The sequence below is a fragment of the Antennarius striatus genome, chromosome 3, assembly GCF_040054535.1.
Source record: "Antennarius striatus isolate MH-2024 chromosome 3, ASM4005453v1, whole genome shotgun sequence".
NCBI classification, from domain to species: domain Eukaryota; kingdom Metazoa; phylum Chordata; class Actinopteri; order Lophiiformes; family Antennariidae; genus Antennarius; species Antennarius striatus.
The window spans coordinates 24862238-24885000 of NC_090778.1; the positions used below are offsets into that span (position 1 = coordinate 24862238).

The 22763-nt window shown below is 43.8% G+C and overlaps 1 protein-coding gene across 2 annotated transcripts in view; it reads right to left on the minus strand.

Annotated features, from left to right (window-relative positions):
* Positions 1-281: 281 nt before the first annotated feature.
* The window catches only part of kiaa0825 (KIAA0825 ortholog), a 98109-nt gene continuing 75627 nt past the window's right edge, over positions 282-22763 (minus strand). For both annotated transcript variants that reach the window (XM_068310624.1, XM_068310625.1), the window contains one exon: positions 282-1124. In XM_068310624.1, the coding sequence (XP_068166725.1) occupies positions 962-1124 (163 nt within the window). In that variant the 3' untranslated portion in view covers positions 282-961. The remainder of the gene's footprint in view (positions 1125-22763) is intronic.

Genomic DNA, 22763 nt, shown 5'->3' on the forward strand with positions numbered 1-22763 from the left:
TCTCAAAGGAATAGTGCAGTGTGTGCAGCCGCCTTTGTGAACTGAAATTCTGTTGTTGTCATTTGAGTCTTTAATCTTCATTTAAGCATTAAGTATAATAAGTAGAGCATTTGTATTTATTAAACAAAAATCTGTAACTTCTTTGTCAGAATTCATCAGAAATTACCGACTGGACAGAGATCACAAAACTGATCGCACTACGCAGGAAACATTCAGCGGCAAAGTAAGAATAGAATTTTTTATTTTCATCTTTAATTCTAAAACATTCCATGTTATAAATAATAAAATGAGGACAAACTTGGAAAAGTATACCGAGCAATCGTATTACACATAAAATAAATGTTTCCTCAGTTTGCACAAAATACCGACTGATATTACAGAGTGGGGCAGATTTTTGGGACACGGTGTGATAAAAACATACATCATCCTGCTTCTAAATCATAATATTTGATGTCTGATTTCAGGAACCAGGAGGAAGTATGCTGACACCAATGTCTTTACAGTCTTTCCCGTAAAAAAAATAAAAATCTTGTGTGATCACACAGTTGCATCTTGTCCCAGGCAAACAAATCCAGGCTCTCTGTTTTCCCAGAGCTGATTTTTTTTGGAGATGTGCTCCCAAAAAGATGAAATGCATCTGACGCTGTATAGAAAAGCACAGAGAGCGTTTGTCTGAGGGTTGTGCATAAAGAAGGAGGCACCGTCTCCTCACTCTTTCTGTTGTTCTGCAGTTTCTTGTCCTCTCTCCCACTCATGTTTTATCACACATGCACACACACACACACACACACACACACACACACACACACACACACACACACACACACACACACACACACACACACACACACACGCATTCACACACTACTACCTTGAGAGCTGCGAATGAATATTACAAGCCAGCATTTACAATGTGATAAAAAATCCGAACTGCATGGACTGTTATTGGGCAGCGTTTATATCAGATGGTTGTTTCCCCCTGGGTCGGATTTGCTTGTGTCTCATCAGCTTCAAGAGGGTCCTGTGGTCCAGGGCTGCAGGAGCAAACCAAATAGGCTTCCTGAAGTTCTTCGACCATAGCTTTGTCTTCATCATCCACCTCCGCGCCGTCCTGCATCTCCCACCTGGAAAACAGAGACAGAACATCTGATGTTTAACATCGATGAGATGGCATTGTGAGCAAACTTATGTTCAAGTATGAAGAAACGATTCTGGTACAGTTAGATGCAGAGTGGGGAGCGGCCTGTTGCACTAAATTCCACACCACTCTTTCACCAGGAAGTTATAAGAGTATTGTCTTCCCCTTTGTTTAGGTTTGTCGCTCAGGCAAAAAAAATAGTATTTGTTCAGCAAGACATTAAATAAGACAGCGGTGAAGGAAGAGAGTAAATTATTTTACCGGCTGCCGCCTTTTCTTTCAGTCCAATGCTTGTTATAAGAAGTGACTCACTTTAGCAAAGAGGAAACTGGCTCTACAATATGTTCCAATAGATCAGATCATATTTGGGCTTTGATAGTGGAGGAAGGGCATCTGATTCAACACATTAAGAAAGCCACGTTCTAAGTCAGGTTCCGTATTTCAATGGAATGTCTTGATGAACGACTGTGGTCAATCAAAACCCCGAATGGAGAGGCGGCCGAAGGCCGTTTTAATGCATCACATCGGACCACTTCCAAAGGAGAATTAAATCTGTCGGACTGCAAATGATCGCATTTTCATCGCAATCTCTGCGTCTCCTTTCATGCTGAGTGCGTGTGTGAAGTGTAAACGTGTATAGGAGGGGGTAAAACACTAACTATACCATGCATGTGTTTCATGCATACTAAGAGGCGGGCCTCTCAGTGCTGCACTTGATGAAGTTTCAGCCTCTGTCATAGCGTGTATCTGGTCAAATCAGACATCTTCTTCCTCTGCTTCTCGACTACCATCAGTGGGGTAATTAGCATCTGCATGGGGAGGATCTGTTTATGTAAATACGCAGCTTTGACAAAGCGGTTTCCTCTCATGTGACTGCATTCTCTCTCCACTCACAACTTTGGCTGGCAGTTTCTCTTTTTTCTGGGTAATTTTTGTGTCTCAAATAAGACAGAACAAATAGAAAAGTAGTTAGGTCTGCTCTTGATGACTGCTGCAGACTCTGTTGGAGGAATGCAGATGACTACTGGGGCAGACAAATTGCCCCTATGTTATTTTTTTTTCAGTGACATAAAATCAAAATCATTTCCACTAAATAACCATTATGGGATACAAACATTCGCACAAACAAAACAACACAAATGTCAGCGTGGAAAGGGAGAGAGCACAGAGGGGAGCGAGTGAGAATGGAGAGCTGAAGGAATGGCAACCAATAAAGGAGGGGAACGAGAGAGGAAGGAAGACAGGAAGGTACGCTAAAGGTTTTTCAATGTTTAATTTTCAAATAGGATTAAGCAGAATGACATTTAGCTGAAGGTTACAGGCTCAGCATTGTCTTAGCTGATATTGATATGCAGGAGGCGCCCTGCTTGTCACCGGGACAAACACCATTGATGAATGAGAAGCCTTTCCCCAGGAAGGTGTTAAGTGCAAATTTGAAATGAGAGAGAGATAGAAGAAGAGGTGGAGAGAGTGGGAGAAAAGAGGAAGCGCACACAACATTACAACATCATCGGCGTGCATAGTGTCGCTAGGTAATGCCACCAAAAGTGTAAATTGTTCCACAAAGCACTGGTGGCCTATTTGTTGGTATCCGTTGATCTCAAGCTGATAATGAGCTGAAAAACACACAAGGTGCTTTTGCCGTGTGCGTCCCATTTCAGCAACTGCAAATCAACAGTGCATCTTAAAAAATTGTATATGTCGGCTAAAGTTGACAACAACTTCACTGTTTCCTCATTTTTAGCAAGTTTTTCTCCCAGAATTTACATCTTAATAAGGAGAGCCTTACGGGGCGGCAGTGGCTCAGCGGTAGAGCAGAGGTCTTGAAGACAGATCGCCCAGCCATCGGTGGATCGATTCCCGCTCCCGCCAGAACATCTCCGGAGTGTGAGCTGACGGTGGGAGGCGTCAGCTCACCTCCCAGCCACTGCCGAGGCACCCTTGAGCAAGGTGCCGTCCCCCTTACAAGCTGCTCTATTGGGGCGCACTCCAGGAAGCTGCTGCCCGTCACTCTGCCTCCCAATGTACAGCTTGATGTTGTGTTGTGTTGTGTTTGTATACTAACTGCATGATTACAGGCCCCTTTGTGTGCTGTGGTTGTTTCAGGGGCCTGTACATACATAGTGTGAAAAACTAACACAAAAAATGTAACAAACACCTGAGTGACAAATGTAATTTCCCCTAGGGGATCAATAAAGTGTATCTTCTTCTTCTTCTTCTTCTTCTTCTTTAATTCTTATGGGCTCTGCTCATTTCTCATGCTTTAATACTGGAGCTGCTGACTCGGCTCTTTCTCTGAATACAGAATAGGACACACATATTAAGACTCGTATATTTACAGGATTGATGCCACGGGAGATTGTCTGGGAGTGAGATGAAATGGCTGGATGGGATGTATTTCAACGCGTGCGTCGTCGACGATCGTGAGACGACGACGGCGTGAGACAAAGAGCATCCATCCTGATTTCCAGCTGATAATGAGGGGTGATGTTTGACAAATTAAGAGCGTAAACCCTGTTCGGGGATCATCCAGGGAGTCAAGTCAGTAACATCTCACTCAGAACTCAGAGATGAAACTTTAAATGCTTGACTTGTGCTTCTCCTGGGGACAGAGAACACCTATGAGGCGTGAGCTCTAATAGAGAGGGAATATCGACAGGGAGAGGGGGAAAAGGACAAGAAACAAAACAAAATGGACTGAGGTTTAAGTACCGACTGCAAGAAAGAGAGTAAGCGAGCAGGAAGACAAAGTGCTCAAAAGATCACAGGAGACAGTGGCCCGTGGTTTCCTCTGCAGCTGTCAGTGGGTTTAGTGGTTTCTCTCAGAGCGTTGGATGTTTGTGCCGTGCCGGGTTCCCAGCCCGCTCTGCCACTGGGACCACTGTTTGTTTAAAAGGCTTGCCTGTCAAACAGAGAACGCCACTGACAGCCAGACACTTGGCTAAATGACTCTGACAGCAGTCCTAATCAGAGGCTTTGCACATTGCCGCGGGGCCTGGAGGATCCATCATAACCCAAGCCTAAATATTTAAAGTGCTAAACTTTCCAAAGGTCAGGCCTTTCCGTGGATGCCAGGGCAATATCAGAGAAGTGGGAAGAAAGGGACTGAAAGAGGTGGCAAGAGAGGGAGAGAAGCTGTAAGAGTCCATTATTGTTCCACCCTGTCAGTTTTGGACCCTTAGAACCAGAGTATATCTAGCAGACTGTTGTGTGAACTGGGACAAGAGAAAAAAACCCGAATGATTTTATTTTTTTATTTTGTAACTAACAATTTGGTGAAGTTTTGGCAATTGGCAAGAAAGTTCCACCAAAAAAAGTTCAATCTGAGCAGAATAAGTTTAAAAGCAGCCTTTTCTTTTCAGGTAGATATGGTGAAGTAAGCAGAAGACGGTTGAAGGTGGAAGGACTCAGGATGAGGACAGTAGAGCTGTTCGCATAACGTTGACTTTCTACGTCATCACCCGAGACTAACGCTAAAAATGGCTGAGAAACACAACACACACACACACATACCCACACACACACACACGCACACACACACTGCAACACTACATAACCGACTCTGTGATATATGAATGATCATTTTTCACCTGAAAAACCCTGCCGCCGCTTGGCGTCCCGGACAGTGATGGCTTTCCCCCCGAGCATGAGGGTTTTGGCGGAGAGGCTGCTCTTCATCGTGGAAGACTTTACATTAATAACGCCCCAGCTGACTCCGCCTCCCCCTCATTAGTTATTCTCAAACAGGCAGGACGGTGTTACATTTGCTTTCAAAATAATTAATTCATTAATTAAAGCGCCTAACCTTTAACAATATAAATACTGCAGTTTGTTTATCTCAGCTGTCAGGTGTGGTTAATATTACAGGTCGGTGGACTAAGGACATCATTAAGTTGTTTTACACACAATATATTGAAGGAAACGAGAGGATATAGTTCCCTCTCTTCTATCCATTCACTTTGCATCCATTCTCTGTCAAAAATATCCTTGTAAAATGAAACTGTTTAACAATTAAATATGATAAACCATTAATTCATTCATTAATTCATTCGTCCGTGTCTGCGTGGTTCTCTCTGGGTTCCCTCCTTCCTCCCACCTCCAAAAAAATGGGCTTCAGGTTGATTGGCCAGTACAAAATTGCCCGTTGTGTTTGAGTGTGTGTATGTGTGTTTGTCTGTCTGCGTGTGGCTCAGCGGTGCACTGGCGTCATGCCCAGAGTTTCCCCCGCCTCACGCCCCATGCCAGCTGGGATAGGCTCCAGCTCCCCGCGACAGCGGAACAAGCGAAAATGAATGAATGTATGAATTCATCTTCTTAACAGCTGTTTCCACTTTCGCGGGTCACGGGGGTTGCTGGAGCTTTACCCAGCAGGTGAGAAGCAGTGGCTACCCACTGCGCCACGGTCCCGCCTTCTGATAAACTAGTTTAGGAAATAATGTGGTATCACAAATGATTGTGTACATGTTCTAAACTACCATAGCAAACAAAAGACTACTTAAAAGAAAATTGAGAAACTTCATTACTGTATTAAAAAAGGAAAGAAAAATGTAAGTTACTGGTTAGAAATGGATATTGTACATAAGAATCTGGTCCAGCCGGGGTAACTGACAAGTTCACAATACAGGGCAGTGGGGTCATCTCTTCAACTCAATTTCCACCAAGACGCAAACATCCAATTCAATTTAGATATGTGCCTATGCTAGGCTATGAGCCAGAGGGATATTGTAACTGACAGCCATTGGACAGCCGGATGGATTTGAATATTGACGAGATAGAAACTTGACAGAAGGGATTATGCTCTACCTTCTGACTCACTATCCGCAACACTGATCCATGCTATTGTCAGATCAACTCAGTGTCAGGTCTACAGTATCCCTGTGTGGTGTGGTGGTGCCACTCAGAATTAGACCCCACCTGAAATCCGTCTCAATCCCAGCCCATGTCCGCTCAAAACTGACAAGAAAGGCACTAAGTCAACAGAGAACTAAAAAAATATGCAATATCAAAGCAAATTCTCTTCAACGTGAACCCGAGCAGGTCATCTCTGCCGTCGCCGTGTTCAGCACAGAAGTACACAAATAAGCATGCAATACTCAAGAGGAAGGAAATATAAACTTTGTGACCTCAACCTTGAAACCTGTCCAGCTCAACTAACTCAAATGAAGCAGACAAATGTTAATTTTCTGAGCAATTTCTATGTTCTGATGACATTTTGACCTCATGCATTAAAAAAATAATACAAGAATAACTCACAGACACAAATGTCTGCATCTGTGCAACACTGCATCGATCGCAAGTACCCTGATTTAGATCGGGGTACACTTTTGTTCCGTTTGTATGTGTATGTGTGTGTGTGAAGGTGAGGGGGGGGGTCAAATCCAGTCTCATCCATGTCCAACCAGCCTTGTCTACCACTCGGCACGCACTCTCCCATCCTGAGGGCCGTTGAGAGCGGGCGAGTCTTAAAACGCCTGATCAAAGGGTCTTGGACATTTGTGAGGGCCCTTTGAAAGGACATCCACAGCAAGTCGACACGCTTGTACGTGCTGCGGCGTAGAAACTCAGCGACGCACCCGACCTCAGAGGCATGCACACACTCACATTCACACACACATTCGAACACGCAAACAGAGGGACACTCAAAAGCAAAACTTCAAACACCCTCCGGTTTTAAAGTTAGAATCCAAGCAATGATAAGTCCTGCACGTCAGACAGCACAAAGAGCCTTTTCCTTAAATATACCAAACACACACACACACACACACACACACACACACACACACACACACACACACACACACACACACACACACACACACACACACACACACACACACACACACACACACACACACTGAGGCATACAAAAGCAGAGGGAGGTTGGTTGAGGAGGAGAGAGACGGGACTGGAGATAAGGTCTCATGACCATCTAGATCTCGAATAGTATTCGAGACTCTAAAAAGTGACACCTCTGTGTTTCCTGAAATTATAAATGCTTTACAGTAAAGCTTCTGCGTCTTACTGTATCTACTTCATCTGCCACATATCTAAAAACAAAAGAAATATGTCACAATTTGAGATATTTTTTTGCCAGGACATTTTTTTGGATTAAAATGAACTTTCCCAGAAGTGTCTTACCTTCTTAACGCTCACGGCAAGGGCTCATCTTCATGCAACTCTCTCATTTTGGTTAGATAAACGCACATGAATACCAGTTTCTTATAATACCATTTTGCAATTTAGAGAATTACAATTACGTATTCAAATCACGTGACGACATATTTCAAATCCCTCAATGTGGCCGCTTCTAGCTCCTCGCCATTCTCTCTCGTCATCTAGGGGGGAAGTTTGTGCAAATTTACCATGGTTTAATTACTGAATAATTTAGACCATGCTCCAAATTAATGTAGACATTTCCATATTAATGTGTTTGCCAACCAATTCCACATTTATTTGTACTGCAGACAGGAGGGTAGCAATTATCACAGCATATCATAGCAGTTGTGCCGGTATTTCAGACATCATTAGGCTGCTTGTCCACCATAGTGTGACTGTGAGCACTGGTATATTGGACACAGTTTGGTACATTCCTCAAATAGGCTCGCTGCGCCTAAGTGGGTAAGATTTATCAAATCTTAGGTGTGGGGGTGGGTGGGGGGCGAAGTGGGTGAGAGGTCTAGGTGTTTGACAAGATGAGGTCCAATTTAGAATCCTTGCTGTTTGTGAATGTATTATTATACACAAACAACAAATAACCAAACCCCTGCCAAGTGCACACATCCAACATCTGTTGGTCAGAGTGGTGGAGTGGCTGACTACTCCACACGGATGCTCCTCTTATCTCCTTCCCCCTCCTCACCCACTCTCCCTCTCCTTACCTCACCCTTCTTTTTTCTTCCTCGGTCTCTGAACTTTTTGGCTCTTGTTAGGAGCTCGGCTGAGCCGGCTGGCACCTTTCACTGAAACAACACCTGAGAGGAACTTGTGACACGGTTTTGAGTGTGTGTGTGTGTGTGTGTGTGTGTGTGTGTGTGTGTGTGTGTGTGTGTGTTTTGTGTGTGTGTGTGTGTGTGTGTGTGTGTGTGTGTGTGTGTGTGTGTGTGTGACCTCTCTCACTTGAGCTACTGTAAATCATTACAGCAAGGCCCTTCATTAAAGAATCCAACCACCTTGGCACCTTTCAGCGGTGTCCTATGTATACCTGACAACTGTCTGACACAGCGTCTCAAACTCACCGTATGAAGAACAACAATTATTTTTAAAAAGGGACCAAAAAATGAGTCCAACTTAGGGCTGGGCGATGTCAAATTAATATAAAGATTGTGTCAAACAGTTAGCTTGATTACAATCAGGATTTGTCAAGAATTCAGACAATCTAAGAAGCTAGATATTCCTTTGAATTCAATATTTTAACCCTAACACAACATTTCACTTTTGATTAGCTACAAGGGCACAAGATATTATTGCAAACAAATCTCCTTTACTGTAAAAAGCCCCAGAGGTCATGTCAATGGTGAACACAACGGCAGTGGATGCAATACTATAGCTTTGAGACGTCCTGTGTACCAACGCAGTTTCAGTTTTAAATAACTGCAGTCTACGACTACCCATGGTTCAATGGCTCTGACCAGCCTCTTCATCAGTCGCCATCCTTCTATCCTCCCATCAACCTTGTGTGTTACCACAGTAATGTAAAGAGGCTAAGTTAGCTGGGCAATCGCGAGTCAGTCATTCACTCTGGCAGGCAGGGTGCCTGTTAAAGCTTCCTGTGCACCTCCAGGTCGCCGACATCAAAAATCTCGATGGTGGCAGTGTATCTTCCCCATGAACCGAAAAGAAAGACAGATAGGGGGAGAGATGGAAGGAGTGGGATAAATAAGTGGCAGGAAGAAGGAGTGAAGAAAGGGCTTTCGCTTTGAACAAAGATACAAATGCAAATAAATCCGGACATGACTGCAAACATCATGTCATACACCAGCTCCAATGACACAAAGGAAGACCATCCTGCCATCGTCCCAGCTGTTACCCTCATTACTCCCTGGCTTCTTGTAATGTTTCCAGGTTATTTAAAGCTGTGTTTCTCCACTAAATCCCTCATCAGCTCATCTGCTTTCTATTTACAAATTCACCTTAATTGGTTTTTGAATAGTCTGAGATCTGTGATGCCAGTCATCTTCAAAGATTCACCTTATTTTCCATCTCCTGCTTTCACCACATGAAAACCGCCGGCCTCTCGCCTAGCGTAACTTGTTGCCCTCATCAGTCTTTGTCTACGATTGACTTGAACCTTTAGCTCAACATTCCAACCTCCTCTTTCACCAGATCGTCTGCAGGTGCTAAGATACTTTAAGAAAAGATTCATTAAAGCCTTCCATGATACACCGCTTCGCTCAGAGTCGGGCGTCTGGATCTGAATCCTATCCTTTAAATATTCTCACCAAACGCATACAATATCAGTCATGAATTAATGAACAAAGGTGATTCAGATAAACAGTCAGTAGCTTTAGATTCCCTCCTCTCACACATGCAAGTACAAACATAGAGAACAAGATTTCACTCATGCTATCTCCCCACTGAACAACATACAGAGGGAAGAGAAAGGTTTCATCTCCATCTGCTGCCAGGAAATAGTCCATTTCTTATTCAGTATTTTCTCTTTGTCATTTGTGCATATATAAACTGTGAAATCTACTAAGGAGCGCTGAGGGTTGGGGAAACTGTGTCTTGCTCTCAGACAAAGGCCTCACTCCCAGACGTTGATCTGGCAAAACTTCTGTTCAACCCAGCTACATTTCACTTTCATAGCCGCTGTGAATAAATTGCATAATTCAGCATATTCCACTTTTTTTATGGATTGTGTAGCGGCTTAGTTGGGTAAGTTGCTGGCGTGGTTCATTTTGCGCTGATATATTGAGGTGTGAAACAACAGATGTGTGGGAATAATGTTACACCAAGAGTTGAAAACAATGCAAAACTTTGACACACCATGAAGTGTGCTAGGAAATATGAAATAAATGTCAATAAATGTTGGATTTCAAATGTAATCAAGCTTAATCAAGCTTAATTAGCTTTTAGAGCTGTGCAGATGATATTGTAACTCATTCATAGGTAAACTATCTAACTAATCCCATATATCCAATCCATGCATGCTGTAATAATACTGCAGAATATGCAGGGACAGAAATGCTTTTTACGTGGTTTGCCTTAGGTATAGGGATTAAACTTAACATTATTGAGGTTTTTTGCACAATCAAGCAAATGCATACGACTATCACACGGGAAGAAAGCACAGTGATGTAGCTGCATCATCGAGGTTATTTACTGAAAACCTTTTCATCAGAAATAATGGCTGCCCACACATCACATCAAGGTAACTGCAGTAGACTCATGTTTTAATGGACTTTCTTCTCCAGCGCAGGTGTAATGGAACATCAGGCAGAGAGAGGCACTATACTATAAGAAAAAAAATCCTACATCATCAATCGATATACCAAAACAGATTTGCTTTGGAAGAAATAGAACAGGTTCCAGCTTCCAGGTCATCCTCACTGAAATGATTATCTAAGGGGTCTACTGTAAGTATAGTAGCATTCCTGCTCCATTCACAGTGACAATATTAGCACTGGGCCACTATGGTTTTATTGTGCCTGTATATGTGTCTGTATGTGTGCGCGATTGTGCGTCTCAAGTCTTTGGTTTGGCGGCGCTCCATTACCACGCATCAGATCGGGGCTTCACTCTCTTACCATTTCAAACAGTTCCTTTTCCACGATGCTAATGGCAGTTTTAGGGGGTTAAGGAGATAAATAAATCCTTGCCGTCACCTCATTTAAAATTAAATGACACTTAATTATAGCTGTATGTGTTTTCAAACACTTTGCATAATTTATTGTTCTGCTTCATCCTAATCTGCAGATCCTTATCACTCGTGCTCTATTTTACCCCCCTCTGTCCTTATAATAAAATTATAATGCTCTCTCTCTTGGTTTTTCTCCCTTTCTTGCTGCCAACAGCGGTGTGAAAGAGATAAGGGGAGGCGATGAAGAGACGTTTTTAACTCGCATCTCACCTTGCGGGGATGCGATGCTGGAAAGGTCTATTGTCGACTCCTGAGTGCGTACATCTGCACACACTCATAGGCTTACCAACAGCCCTCGGGCGGCGCTGCATTTCACACAACCACAACACAAACACCGTCAAATTCTATGAAAAAAAAAAGTGCGGTAACATCATCACTCATTGATTGATTTGGTTGCAATCACATACATCACAGAAACAGTCCATTTTCTAACTTTTATCCGTACAGGTTTAAACTCTCCCTGCTTTGCATGCATGCTGCACATGCCCACACTTTAATTCATTTGTGGCGCTAATGTACCAGAAAGAACTAAGTACATTATTGACGGTAAAGTATAAGTGCGGTGTAGGTCAGGACTGTGGGTGAGGGGCACTACTTTACAGGGGGAGGCTACCGTCATCACCATCATTAAATGCCAGAACACATCAGTCATTTTCTCTCTTTTGAAAGGATGTTGGAATTTCGGTGCGATGCAAATGCGGCCTTGCCCACATTAGCATTTTTAAATCAGTGGATGGGTCAGATGGTGAGATGGAAGCTTATCAAAGGTTTGAATTAATATCCATGCGAAAGGAAACAGATGCACCTGATTCGATACAGAGACCAGAAACGCCTTGAGGTCAATGAAGAATCCAGTGGCGATGGATCCGAACACGTAGACGTGCGATCTATAACTCCTTCACCAATGAACGTTGATCGCTGTGAATTGGGAGGAGATTGTGTGCATGCCTGACAATATGCGTAGAGGGCTTTTTTCTTCCTCACACCCAGAAGGCATAGCTGTTATAGTCTCACCACAGCTATGTAATGGATGGAAGGAGCATACAGTTGTTGATGCTCTCTCCGGGCCTTCCATCCTGGGGCAGTCAATGGATCTGACAGGCTGAGCTTAGTACATAACATAGATCCCATGGTTGGACCATCCTGGCAGACGGATGCAATATTCACTACAAGCTGCATGTTTATTTTGGAAATGAAAGAAGAGCTCTGTATTTGATGCAGATTTTGTCACAATTGAATGATGGTTGAGGGTGTGTGGGTGTGTTTGTGTGTATGTGTGTGTATGGTAGTGGTGATACTGACCAGAGGGGTGAGAGTCAGGGTTGGTTGAGCCATTTAACAACTGGGTCACTTATACAAACTCAATCAATGACAACTGAGTCGATCCACGTTCACAACATTGGATTAATTGTAAATAAACTAATATTGTGTATATTAAGTTCAGACGGACAATGCGCTACATAATTACAATAAAGCAGATTGCCTGCCCTCAGAAATCCATCAATCATATACAGTAGAGCCAGTACAAACGTATTCCCCATAGAAAGCATAAAGATATTGCTATCGAGCTTTGGAAATGTCAGGGCAATGGGAACTCAGGCATTGTGCAATTACATAATGATTATTGCAAAAGTTTCTCCCCCTCACTCAGTGTGGCTGTAATATGCGGTGAATGGCCATGGGGGTTCATTAGTGAGAACAGGCTGCTGTTGAAAAGCTCTGGTTTCACCTCTGATCCCAGCTAATGTGATTTGGACCTGAGATTGGTGGAGGAGAGATTAGATGCTGGCTCACCTTAGGGTGGGAACCATAGAAGGAGACATACATCAATGTTGTTTGCTTTCAAACTCAAAAGTCTTCTTACCTCTAATTTGCTTGGGAGCATCTGCAAAAAAAAAAAAAAAAAAGTGTCTGGAAAGCGTTTGTAGTTTGATTTATTTTTCCGGCGACGCAGAGCCGCTTCTTAATCCACTCTGTTATATTTTGAAGTGTGTCATTTGCGCTTTTATAACAAATCGGCTGGTTTTGTTGCGCGTAGGACGGGAGAACTCGAGGATCGGCTAAGGATGACAACTGGGTTAGCATTCATTCCTCTCATTACCTCATGGCTTACCCTCATGGCCTGCACTGTCAGTCGCAATGTCATGCTACTCCTTCTTTCATTTCCTTTTCATTAAGCCAGTGCTCTTTCCATCACTTCTTAGCCTCGTGCTTATAGCCCCGCCACCTTCATCCACATACTCTTTGTGTCCCTCCACCTCCTCCATTATGTCTCTACCTCTTTCCTTCCTCTCCTTCCTCTCTCGCCCTTTCATTAGGTCATAGTTGTGGTGATTTGTCAAGAGTGGCTGTGTTGATTAATAGGCTGATGGAGCCCCTATATTTGGGGGCTGTCAGCAGGGCTCCGGAGTGCCAGGGCCGCCCCGCTGAGCTCCCTCACCACCCAGGTGGCCCCATTTGGGCTAAATGAGCTGTGAAGGGTCTCGGCTATGCCCGCCTGCCCCACACTAAGATGTTACGCACAAACACACACACATAGATTGGGAAAAGGCGCAAAATGCATGCGGGCATACATGCATACATACACACACACATACATCTGAGATGCACGCACACACGCAATCGCGTTCACGTACTCAACACCCCGGCTCTCGCTGCCACGCACCCCTGCTTTCCCACATGATTTGTCACACTCCATCAATAGACAATAAGTTACTGCCACTCTTGCCTGTCAATGGGGCCTGTCTTCAGCAGACCCCTCTGTGGTGTCTCCTAGCCTGGCGGAGGGGATAACAGACAGAGAGAAAGCAGTGAGCGTGTAGTACTTGAGCGTGAGGAAACAAGGGGGAATAAAAAGAAAGAGGGAGCGAATGAGGTGAAAAAAATAGTGCGTGCAGGAGAGAGAATAAAGACAGGTAGATGGACAGAGAGAAGGACGGGGATGCCGGAGATATTAAACAAATTGCATTACTGTGCACCCCCCATCCCAGTGGAGGGCTTACAGAGCTTGTCCTGACGCACAGCCAAGTAGCCAGGTTCAAGGAAATTGGAGTCTGAACCAGTGTGTGTGTGTGTGTGTGTGTGTGTGTGTGTGTGTGTGTGTGTGTGTGTGTGTGTGAAGTAACATGGTTCAGCTGCTCCGAGCCGGTGGCCTTGGCGTCGGAGGCGGGTTTGCGTGCATGAACGCGTGTGAATGCGAACGTTCCTCTTTGCAAGATTATTTTTGTTCCCCCTCCACCTCAACCCCCCAAGCCGCCCCCTGCCCGCCAAAACCGGGAGGGGTAGACCTTGGTGAATGAGATCATCCTGCCATATTTGCACCCACGCTCGCGCACAAGCGTACACGCCCCCCTCCATGATTCAATCTGATGATGGGTATTGGAGGGGAAACTTGGATCTGTGAAGGTCAGGAAAGTCTGAACAGTAACATCCACCTCTCCAGGCTACTGCCACCATCTCCACTCATCCACTGTCATTACCGCTGGCCGGCTTGCGCTCATTATCAACTTACTTCATCAAATACACTTCATTATCAGCTTGTCCTTATCGGACAGATGGGACGGACCCTCCAGCAAATGACAGAGTAACTAGTATAAAGCGATTCCTTTTAAAGTCTATTCAATGAACGGGTCATAACACATATAGTCATCCGCTATTAGTTTATCTGTGATTTACACTTGATTGGACATCTGGTGGAAGAAAAAGATTGGTATGTTTCTTCAGAAAATACGGTTTAATTGTACCAATGGCTATGTATTATAATTACATCTGAAGTGATTATAGTCATTATGAAGTCGTTATTTGAGACTGTTGAACATATGAAAGGCGGACGGGTACACTGGCTGAATAGACAGCTGTTACTGAAGATGTAAGTAACAGACAGCCCTATCACGCTGGCAATATGGACGACCATGAAATTAAGACTCAACGTATAGTAATTACAATGACAATGAGCTTTGTTCGATGTGTCAAGTATCAATCCAACACTTGCCAAGGCAGCTTTCATATCATAGCTAATAGGCAGTTGGCGGGCCGGGCCGTTACCAGAGACTGAACCGAACTATTCATAAGCTGGCCCTCGTTATTGTGCTTAGCAGTTGACATAACAGTAATACACACATCAGCTACATGTGCCCCCATGCAAATGAGTGCATTAGAGCAAATCTCGGAGAGCAGAGCACGGCCAATAAATCTAGCCGGGGGTGAGAAATGTAGCCTTTACCATGCGTGTCCAACCCCATCTATTTAACCTAATTACACACACCATACCAGGTAATAAAAGTCTGCATGCCATCAATTCTGACATCCCATCCAGGACACTGCAAGGAATGCCTATTAGGATCTATAAATCCTCGGGATAGTGATCTTCCCAAGGTGTGAAGTGTGTGAAAAGGTGTGTCTGTGGGAGGTTGTGTCTTCCCCCTTCAACCCTCACACATGTATAATGTGTGTGTGCATGACTGAATGTTTTTTCTTCTTCTTTTTTTTAACTATATCTGCTGGTAGTCCTTTTACAAAACTGTGTTCAGTTTTACAGAAAGAGATGAACCCAACGGTGGAGTTCAGCCATTCCAAATCTATCCTTTTTCTTTTTGGCCTTAATCCAAAGTGAAAAGACAAAACAACAAATAGCTGATTCAGACAGCACAACATGGGAGCAAAATCTTGGCTGTTGTTTTCCGAGCCAGGTGTTCACGTCGTTTGCTGATAGGCCCGTCTGTCACACCTGAGGCCGGGCGGAACGCGGCTGCAGGTACTTTCCCTTTCCAGTGTCACGCCTTGGGATTGGTTATAGAACACAGCAACGGGTTGCTGAATGGAGAACGCCGGTGTTTTAGCCATAGGCGGGTGGAGATAAATAGATGTGGTCACAGTATCTTCACTCACACTCTCTTCTCCTTTGTCTGCAGCACACCTGAGCTCCACCCGACCCCAACACTCCACCTGTGGATGTGGACGTGAGGCAGGTAGGGAGGGATGAAAGACGAATAGCCGAAAGGTGATGAATCCTATTGTTGGAGGTTGTTGCTATGATTCATTTTGACCTCCGACCTCTCTGGCTAATTGTAAGAATGAAGATTAATCATGTAAAGTATGGAATCATTACAGCATAAAGAGTTTACTTCATCTGCGTTGCTTAAAAGCAGCTCAAGCTCAGCTCAAGTTTAAATATTTGATATCATAAATGTTAGCAACAGCTCAACAACTTTTGTGAACATCATGTATCTCTACCCCCACCACCATTCGCCCACCCAGTCTGCAGTTTTGAGCTCTTAGAGAAAAAAAAAAAGAAAAGGAAGAAAAAGCAAATACAGGATCACCAAACCTGGATTTCCTTTGCAGGATGTCATCCGAGGAATTCAGTGGTAAAGCTAATCCATCAAACAGTGTAAGAAAGAATAGTGTGGGTGTGTGCGTTTTCTATTAAAAAGGATTACTCCATTACCAAAACAGAACAGACTTGAAAAGCCAGCTCAGAATAAACGGTTTGGTAAATTGATTTATGAGTGATGTATCGTCACGTAAGTCTAAAACTGTACTGGTTTTTTTGGGTAAGCGGAGGCATTGTGTCACAAACAATTACTGTTTTCATATAGCTGGGAAAAGATGCCTGAATTTGCAGCAGCTGTCAGAACATCAGGTCGAAGACGCTTAATGTTCGGGACTGATATAGGCATCTGGAAGGAGGAGGGGCTTCTGGCTCATTGTACTTTGTGATTATTGCGAAGAAGGTAAACCCAGAAATAGCTGTGAATACAAACACAATAAAGCACAAATAAAAAGATTTTTAAAACACCTGCACATATACAGTATTATTCGTGATTATAAAGAGAGCACACAATGCTAGTTAAACGGCGATTCGCCGTCGGTTCGTGAAGATTATGCGCATCTTCATTGTCATGTTTCGTGCATTGTGCCGACTTTCTACAAAGCTCCCCGGCTTCAAAGATGCTTCACAGCAATTGTCGTCTCAGTCACCTATTATAAACAATGCATTTTTAGAGAAAAGGCTGTAATTGTGCAAAAGTGTGGCACAAATGGCTTTCTAACACTACTGTATGCCTCCCCCGTAGACAGGACCCTGAAAGCTCTCGCCAATTGTACTTTTGCTTTCATCCAGCATAAAAGCTACCTTTGCCGTGTAGCTTTGGTGCGATACCTTTCCTTGCCTCTACCCCACACCCTCACCCACCTTGTTTCATATGAGTGCACATCCACAATGGCTTGAGTAATGGGTCCAAAATGCCTTTTCCCTGAGCAAAATCACTGTTTTTGTGGGTCATGTAGAGGTAACTTTCAGACCCGAGCAACTTGAACAGACTACCGCTATTAGTAATGCCGTTCTCATTCTAATTTAACAGCGAAAGCATTCTGCCTCGCAGGCCCCACCATTTAGCCTGGCTCAATGCGGTAGACACCCGTGATAGGGGAAAAGTAAGATGGAGTGAAAAACACACTGAGAAAAACACGAGAGGGTAGAGAAAGTGAGAACCCAGGTCAACTACGGAGCTTTTTCCTTGTTTGAAAACCATCATCATCCAAGAAAAAGCTTCGCTTCATTGCTGGGGGATTGTTGATCAGCCATAGATGGGGTTTTTTTTTTCTGCTGCAGGAGAAATTAGTATCAGAAGACCCTTAACACTCGTGCAATCTAAAATAACCTGGTGGCTGAGCGGTTTATCTTAAACACATCAAAGTTGGATGCTTTTAGTGCCAAACAGCCATCCTCATATGCTTCATGGTGTTGGAACTGGGATGTACAAAGCTGTTTGTTTCATTAGCTCAAAAGTTTTGACTATAAAGTTAGTGGTGTTGTTTTTGGCCGTAAATAAGACACCTCCTCTCTCTTTTCACCAATTATAACAGCTGTAAATGGATCATTGTCTCATTTCCATAGCATCTTCTACTCAGCCGTTGGTGCGAAGCCCTCGATCCAATATGAAAACATGTTGCGGGTGCAAGCACACGTGTGCACCTTTGTGCGTGTTCGGAAGAGAGAGCAGGCTGTAGACTGCGGCCACAGGGAAATCAAGGAGCACTTTGTCATGCATCCTTAAATGTGTGACACAGCGTCTCGTGAGACGGCGCCTGATTGGTCTACGAGGTATCTAAGAATGACGGATGAGTGATGGCGTCAAGGGGATATGGGGTGTGTGTTAGTTTTCTGTTGCATGCCTGTGTGTGTGTGTTTGCGCATGTGTGCGTGTTGGCTGGGGTGAAAGCGGTGACATGTCTGGGTGGCACCCTGTCAAAACCAGCTGGCAATGCTTTCTAATCCTGCCATGAGGGAGTCAAACACCAGCGTAGTGTCAGTTTTCAAGATCCCTGTTGTTTGAATGCATACGTGAAGCTACAATGACCACACAATGGGACTACAATCAAACTCCCTGACCAACAATGGGAACACAAACTGAAAAGTTTTCCATGGTGGATCAATAGATCTACGAAAAGAGAAAGTTTGGAGGAGACATTTTCCCGAAAAAGCAGAAATTAGAGATGTGTACCAATTCCAAAACTGATGCACCGCATCCCAAAAAAAGATGAAGACATCACTTAGTTTTAGAAATGCTCAGCATGCATGTGGAAATTTAACATGCTAAATGGCTCTAAAATGTAGTGCATGCACACGCTTTACACTCTTTACTGTCTTCACCCTGGAAGTTGTGACATCATTGATATCCAACAATAATTTGAGTGATCACCTCTTCAGCGCACGCTTCCACTCTTTATGTCGATCTGTCTCAGGTTGAACTCAGGACCAGAAAAGCCAGATGACCATCTGGATGCTGATTCACTTCAGGTTTTCATGCTGTCCAGGAGGGTCCAAGGTTACAAGGTCTTGTAAGGGACCCTTGAAGCGTTGAACTTTACCAAACGGTTCAATCTCATCTCGCCTCTACAAGAGGAAACCCTTTCCTTGATAAAACGGTGTCACATACAAACTTTTTAGGTTGTGGAATGTAAAAACTCAAATTCTTCATCTCTACATTATCGATCATGTGCAGCTTCTGCAATAAAGATCCAAACTCCGAAATCTAAATCGGAACGGGTATGATTACCGAGCATGTCTTTCACATTTATCACCTTTTAATAAGCTTTTGTCATAAGGGGGACAATGTCTGTCATTTTGACTTCACACTTGGACTTCGTCTGTTTGATTGTTGTTGGTTTTTTCCTCATCAGCAGGTAAGGACTGGCATGGAGTGAAAGAAAGCGCTTAACTTTTCTCTCCATGGTCTCTCGTTCTGATAGATGTTACAAGCTCTTACCACCCAAGAGGTGCAAAGAGAGGAAAAGAGAGAGAGAGAAAGAGAGACAGAGGGAAAGAGGAGGAGGATTTACGCTGGCACCGCATTTTTGTCCAATTAATAGATTGCCAGTGTGTTGCGTATTTTGCATGACAAAAGAGGGTAATATTAAACTGCCATTTGTAATGAAAATGCACTTTGCAAATTAAAAAGTGCAGAAACCCAATTTTTCCTACCTCTTTAGGAAATAAACAGTCCTTAACCAATTAGAGCGCATTGTAATAATTCCGTGATTTATTGCAGGTTGTTTAACTTTCAAAACTCGGCTAACCTATATTAAGGTCACAATCCATCATGTCTTGCATGGAGTGCTATGGAGTAATGGCTGTTGTATTAGCTGCTTTTGATGATAGTATGAAAGAAGTATTAGCACTTGTCAACAAAACTGCTTACAACATAACATTAGCATGCATGAGCTGTGTTGCCTATTCATTATCTTGGCAGCTCCACACACCCGGTTACTGCCTTATAAAACATTTTGCCAGACCTAAAGCACACACTCGCTGTTTGGTTTTGTGATAGAGCAGCAACATGCAAACCGTGGGGCGCTCTCTGGTTGCAATGCAAACAGGCACTGGAAAGATGAAACAGTCTCTGTCGCACAACAAATGCAGAAGCGAGACGGAGGACAGAGCAGGGAGGAAGAGAAGGAATGAGTGATGGGAGGGGGAAAAAGAAGATCACTCTCCGGTCTTTCCTTGATTATTCTCCATCAGTTAAGCTTCAGTTTCAGTGTTATAAACAGACAGTGTCCACTGGCTGACTGGGGAGGAGAGGGGGAGGAGGATGGAGAGGAGGAGGAGGAGACCAAGGGTGGGGAAGAGTGCAATGTGAAGTTACAAACTACAGCTACACATGAATGATGACTGGCAAGAAAAAAGTAATGACGGAAGAGAATGGGGATGAGTTTGTGTGTGCGTGTGTGTGTGTGTGTGTGTGTGTGTGTGTGTGTGTGTGTGTGTGTGTGTGTGTGTGTGTGCGTGCGTGTGTATGAATTCATCAGTTTAGGATCAATAAAGTATATCTTATCAAACTAGAGAGAAAGAGAGATTGATATGATTTTGATTTTTAAAATCACCTTTATTCATAAAAGTCGAAATACAAGATAGTCACGTTGACACAAAATCCAAAAGAAATTCACGCAAACAGGAACTCACATTTCAAAAACAAATTATATGAAATGTAGGAACATAAGCAAAACATACATGAATTAAACTAACCACTGACAGAGAGAGAGAGACAGAGACAGAGAGAAGCTGTGAGAGCTGTTGAGACAGATACAATGCGCGGAAAGAGAAAGAGAAAGCTTCGGTGGTTAGCAGTAAGTGATTTGAGAGAGGAAGCTGAACGTGATGAGGGGCTTGAGAGTGAGACATGCATTGAAATGGAGACGGGGAAAAGAGGGAGAAATAGATGTAAACACAGAGAAAGAGTTACAGCTGAAGGGCACGGCAGGGTACCAGCCAGGGAGAGAAAGATGCAGAGATGCAGGGCGGTGTGACATGGTGACATTTGCCTCCGCAAATGGGTTCTCTGGCTTTAGCCGCACAGTCTGGTGCGATGCCCCCCAACTGTGAGCCAAGAATGCACTTAGCTCAACAAGAGCAAATGAATGGCCCTGTTTTGACTTTTACCATAACACTCCTTCTCCCTGATAGCTGGTGCTGGGCAGAGTGATTCTGGAACAAAGGGATCCCTGCACGTTTAAACCCCTGCACAACGGTCTAATTAGTGTGTTAAATCAGAGGTGGCGTAATATGTGGATTCAGTCCTCAGCTCTCGTTCATGTAGCTCTCATTCTTCTGATGCAGTGGCGACTAAAATTAAAGAATGCGTTGGCGTGCGAGGCATCGTTAAAACTAGCAACATCCTGAAGGCATCAACAACAAATTTGAGATGAAAAGCAGAGAAGCAGAAGCTGATTTACCACCGATGGTCGTTTCTGGACATGCCAATGCCACCACATCGGATATTCAATAGAGCTCACAGGATTCTAACGCTATCTATGCTCAAAAAACACTCTTCCACTTCCTTAGCGACAAACACGCTAATTCTGTAGCATTAGTTTGAGCTGTTTTTTATGTTAAATAGTTAATATTATTTTCAAGGTCATAGTTGGATGACTGAGGTGGAAATGTGTGGAAAAGCACGTAGGTGATGTGAAATAATAGTGTAATGTTTACACACACACACGGGCGCACACACATACAGTACACGTGTTCAATGGGGCTAAATGCTTCCACTGCCAAGCATCCAGACAGACATGTATCGTCAAACATGTAAATGCGTCCCAGTGATTGAATGCTTGCTAAGCACGTTGCCTGGATCTGTGGCGCTCTCGCCGTTACATGTGTCTATGCGCCGCCTCTGATCACTCAGTGGCTTGACCTGCTCTGCATGTGCTGATGTCTAAATCTCTCTGCCTGCTTTCCTCTACGGCTCCGGCTCCCCGATGATTATTCATGTGCGTTTAACGCTCAAACAGCCCCTCATTAACTGTGTCTCGCTGGGCCATACGTTGGGCCAAATTACGCAGCTTTGACATACACAAACCAGCAGGGGAGGAGGGTGGGAGGGAGCCGCGCCGTTGGGATAAAAGGCCCAGCTCTCTACTTGGTGCTCTCCAACAATAGATAATGGCTGTGTATGTGTCTGTATGGTGTTTTAAAGCAATCAGCACTTTCACTTTTAGAGAAGCGGAGGGGGAAGGGTGGAGAAGTGGTAAAAACCGAGCCCTTTGACACATTCTATTTGAGGCGGAACTGTTGCACCTTAAATGCACCTCAACCGTCCTGTGCAAAAGTTCCGAAGGCAAAAATGGGAGGTCATTTCTGTGAATAATGGCGATTTGATGTCTGCTAAAGAACAAGCTAGCGTGGCGGCGACAAGGAGAAGGGGGGTAGTGATGTGACCCACAAGCGGGAAATTCAAAAAGCAGCCAGAAGCAGCTAGTGGCGACTCATAGAAAAGGATATTCACTTGATTATTTTCAAAAGCCTGGAGCTCCTTCCCCTCTGAGCAGAAGGACGCCACAAGGAAAAGAATTAAGTCATATATTTTAAATGTTTACAAAGCAGCATTCAACAAATATGTAAAACCTCACACACGAGGATGGATGCTTTCATAAATATCTATGCCTCTTTTGGTATCCTGACACGCTATCTAAAATCACACACTGCAGGCATTACGGAGGGTGTGAAAAAAACAGCGTTGGCATCGAGGAGGGCTTTCATTTTGTCGCTATTGTGTAATCTCCATGTAAAAAATTGAGAATTTGGCCTGGAGACGAGAGTTGTCTGGACTTAATGTAAAGGATTTGCATTACGAGTGATGAAGGATTTTATTTTTAATTGACTGGTATTATCTACACAAAGCTGCGATGCTTTATCGGTGTAGCTATCAGTGAGCATAATTAGAAAGACAATCAAGAAATAAACAGCAGACACAAGCAACTGTA